At 46.9% G+C, this 2,580-nt stretch overlaps 1 protein-coding gene across 1 annotated transcript; it reads left to right on the top strand.

Annotated features, from left to right (window-relative positions):
• The first annotated feature begins 203 nt into the window (after nucleotides 1–203).
• Nucleotides 204–2,350, top strand: LOC121939502 (zinc finger and SCAN domain-containing protein 21-like). Its single transcript, XM_042482520.1, has 2 exons — nucleotides 204–475; nucleotides 1,693–2,350. Exons 1-2 carry the CDS (start codon nucleotides 277–279, stop codon nucleotides 2,337–2,339), a joined length of 846 nt encoding a protein of 281 aa, XP_042338454.1. The 5' UTR covers nucleotides 204–276; the 3' UTR covers nucleotides 2,340–2,350.
• The last annotated feature ends 230 nt before the right edge of the window (nucleotides 2,351–2,580 follow it).

Raw genomic sequence — 2,580 nt, forward strand, 5'->3', positions numbered from 1 at the left:
ATTTTTTTTTTTAGATTTGTTTAATTTAATTTAATTTAATTTAATTTAATTTAATTTTCAGTTGCGAAATTTGAAAATAATGACAACGGTTTTCAGACTTCCGGTCCAGCAGGTGGCGGTAAACCCCACAGCGGTCATTTCACTGAGCATGCGCGCAGACACCAACCCGGAAGTGTATGTGGTAAACACTTTGAGCACACGACGCCCGTCAGCGCGCGCTGGTCCCGGTTTTTGTCCCGGTTTTGGGTCCGCTCCGCCGTTAAACGCGCCGGTAAGATGTCTAAGATCGAGATGCTGCGGCTGCTCATCACGCAGCGGCTCACGGAGGCCGCGGAGGAGATCTTCGGGGTGTTCGGGAGGACCATCGCCGAGTACGAGGAGGAGATCTCCCGCTCCAAGCTGGAGATCGACCGGCAGCGGCGGCTGCTGGAGCTCCGCAGGACGCCGCGGGTCTCCGTGCGGCCCGACGGCTCAGGTCAGCATCGACTTATCGTCATTTACCGGTAACCGCCGGTCCGCCGGTGCACCGGGCACCGAGCCGCCCGGTGGTCCCGGTTAAAGGACGGCAGCGGTTTACGGTAACCTGATCAAAAACACGTTAAATAAAGCGGGAATGTGTAAACAATACCGAACAAACTTTGTTTTTTGGGAGAAAAAGGCGGGAATTAACAGGGCCGTTAACAACTATGTGAAAAGAAATGTAAGGGACTGTTCGTTATTTATGAGAGAGGAGGGAGTGGTGCGGAAAATAAGTCACTGTCAGAACAGGAAATAACACAAAAAGTACAAAATAAATGCACGGAAAAAACTTCAAAATAAAATCCTATAAACACTTGAGGTGGAAGCGATGTTTTCTTTGATTAATCTTTACTTAATTAGTCAACAATGTAACATGAAAACTATTATTCCTCAAGTGTAGATATTGATTTTACAGTTCCTCTACAAATTTCGATTTATTCTTAAAAAAACAACTTCCTTTTGCTTTGAAAATGTGATTTTTTCTGATTAAAATACTTATTTTTCTCTTAATATGTTTATTGGAACATTTCTGAGGGATTTTTCTTTCTTTAAACACTGATAGCGACTTTAATTTATTTTACTGACAGTATTCAAAGGAAACATGCATTTGAAGGTACGGGTTTTTTTCTTAAAAAAAAGTTTGATTTTTTGTTTTCTTTATAAAAATTGGCAGTTTCTCTCTTTCTTTAAAACACTTTGGAGATTTTTTTCTCTGTAAAATTTTTTGCCTTCCAAATCTGCATGTTTTCTTTAAAAAGTACCTCGAGAAAAGTACTCATTGTGCTGAATGATGTACAAAATATGATATTGTTCCTAAATTATTGATGCATTAATGTGTTTATCACTGTAAGTTTCAGCTGGTGAAGGTGGAGCTCATTGTAATGACTGAATGACTGCTGGGTAATTTAATGTTTAATAAAACATAATTTTTTAATAATTTAACTTTGTATCAGTAATCTGTAAAGTAACTAAAGCTGGCAGAGAAATGGAGTATAAAAGTATTTCTCTCTGAGATACGGTGCAGTGGAAGGGTTAAGGGGCATAAAATGGAAATACTTAGTACTATACTAATACTAGTGAAGTACAAGTACCTCAGAAGTGTACTTCAGTACAGAGTAAACGTGTTGTTCTGTTTTCTCGGCGTCCTGACTCTGGTCTCTCTGTTGTCGGCAGCTCTCTGCGAGCAGCAGGACTGGGGCTCCGGTCTGGACCTGAACGAGATCAAACCTCCCTCCATCAAAGAGGAAGAGGAGGAGGAGCTGTGGCAGGAGGAGGCGCCGCGGGCCGACGACCACAACGATGTCAAGTTCGTGTTGTTCCGGAGCGGCGGCACCAGGACCGAGCAGGACGACGACCACATGGCCTCCTCGCTCTCAAAGCTCCAGGACCTGGAGGACTCGGAGCTGGACGCCCAGCCGGGGACCTCGCTCCAGCAGACTTGCTCCGACCTGGACGAGGACGCCCCCGACGCTTCGGATCCAGCTTCAGGTAACGGCGACTGCGTGGACTTGGACGCGCCGCTGTCCGAGGTGGTGGACTCGTACATTTGCACCATCTGCGGCCGCGCGTTCGCTCAGCGAGGCCACTGGGCCAAACACGTGCAGGTGCACCGCAAGGTCGAGACCAAAGCCGACAAATCGTACACGTGCGATATTTGCGGGAAGAGGCTGACGCGGTTTGACGGTTATCAGAAACACTTGCGGATTCACACGGGCGAAAAGCCGTACAGCTGCGATGAGTGCGGGCGCAGATTCAGCGACAACTCCAACTACAAACGACATATCCGCACACACACGGGACAGAAAACGGCGCAGAGCTGAGGCCGCAGGGCGGGGGGTGGGGGGGGGGCCGGGGGGTGGAGGGGGCGGGCGGGGCGGTGGGGGTGGGGTGAGGGTACTGGCGTGAGACCGGGCAGGACGAACCCCAAAGACGTTCCTCCCAAACAGCGATAAATATGAAAGTCCTCCTTCTTCCACACCGACTGATTGACAGGGATGTTTTTTTTGTTTTTTTTAAAAATTTCCTGTTTTGTTTTTTGTTTTTTTTTATTAAAATGTGTAA

This window comes from Plectropomus leopardus, unplaced genomic scaffold (genome assembly GCF_008729295.1).
Source record: "Plectropomus leopardus isolate mb unplaced genomic scaffold, YSFRI_Pleo_2.0 unplaced_scaffold4938, whole genome shotgun sequence".
Classification (NCBI taxonomy): Eukaryota; Metazoa; Chordata; class Actinopteri; order Perciformes; family Serranidae; genus Plectropomus; species Plectropomus leopardus.

Bases quoted from the DNA above. Each gene is read 5' to 3' on its own strand.
- LOC121939502 (XM_042482520.1), top strand. From the start codon at position 277: ATGTCTAAGATCGAGATGCTGCGGCTGCTCATCACGCAGCGGCTCACG. The intron at 476-1,692 runs GTCAGCATCGAC...TGTTGTCGGCAG, and splicing joins CGTGCGGCCCGACGGCTCAG to CTCTCTGCGAGCAGCAGGAC.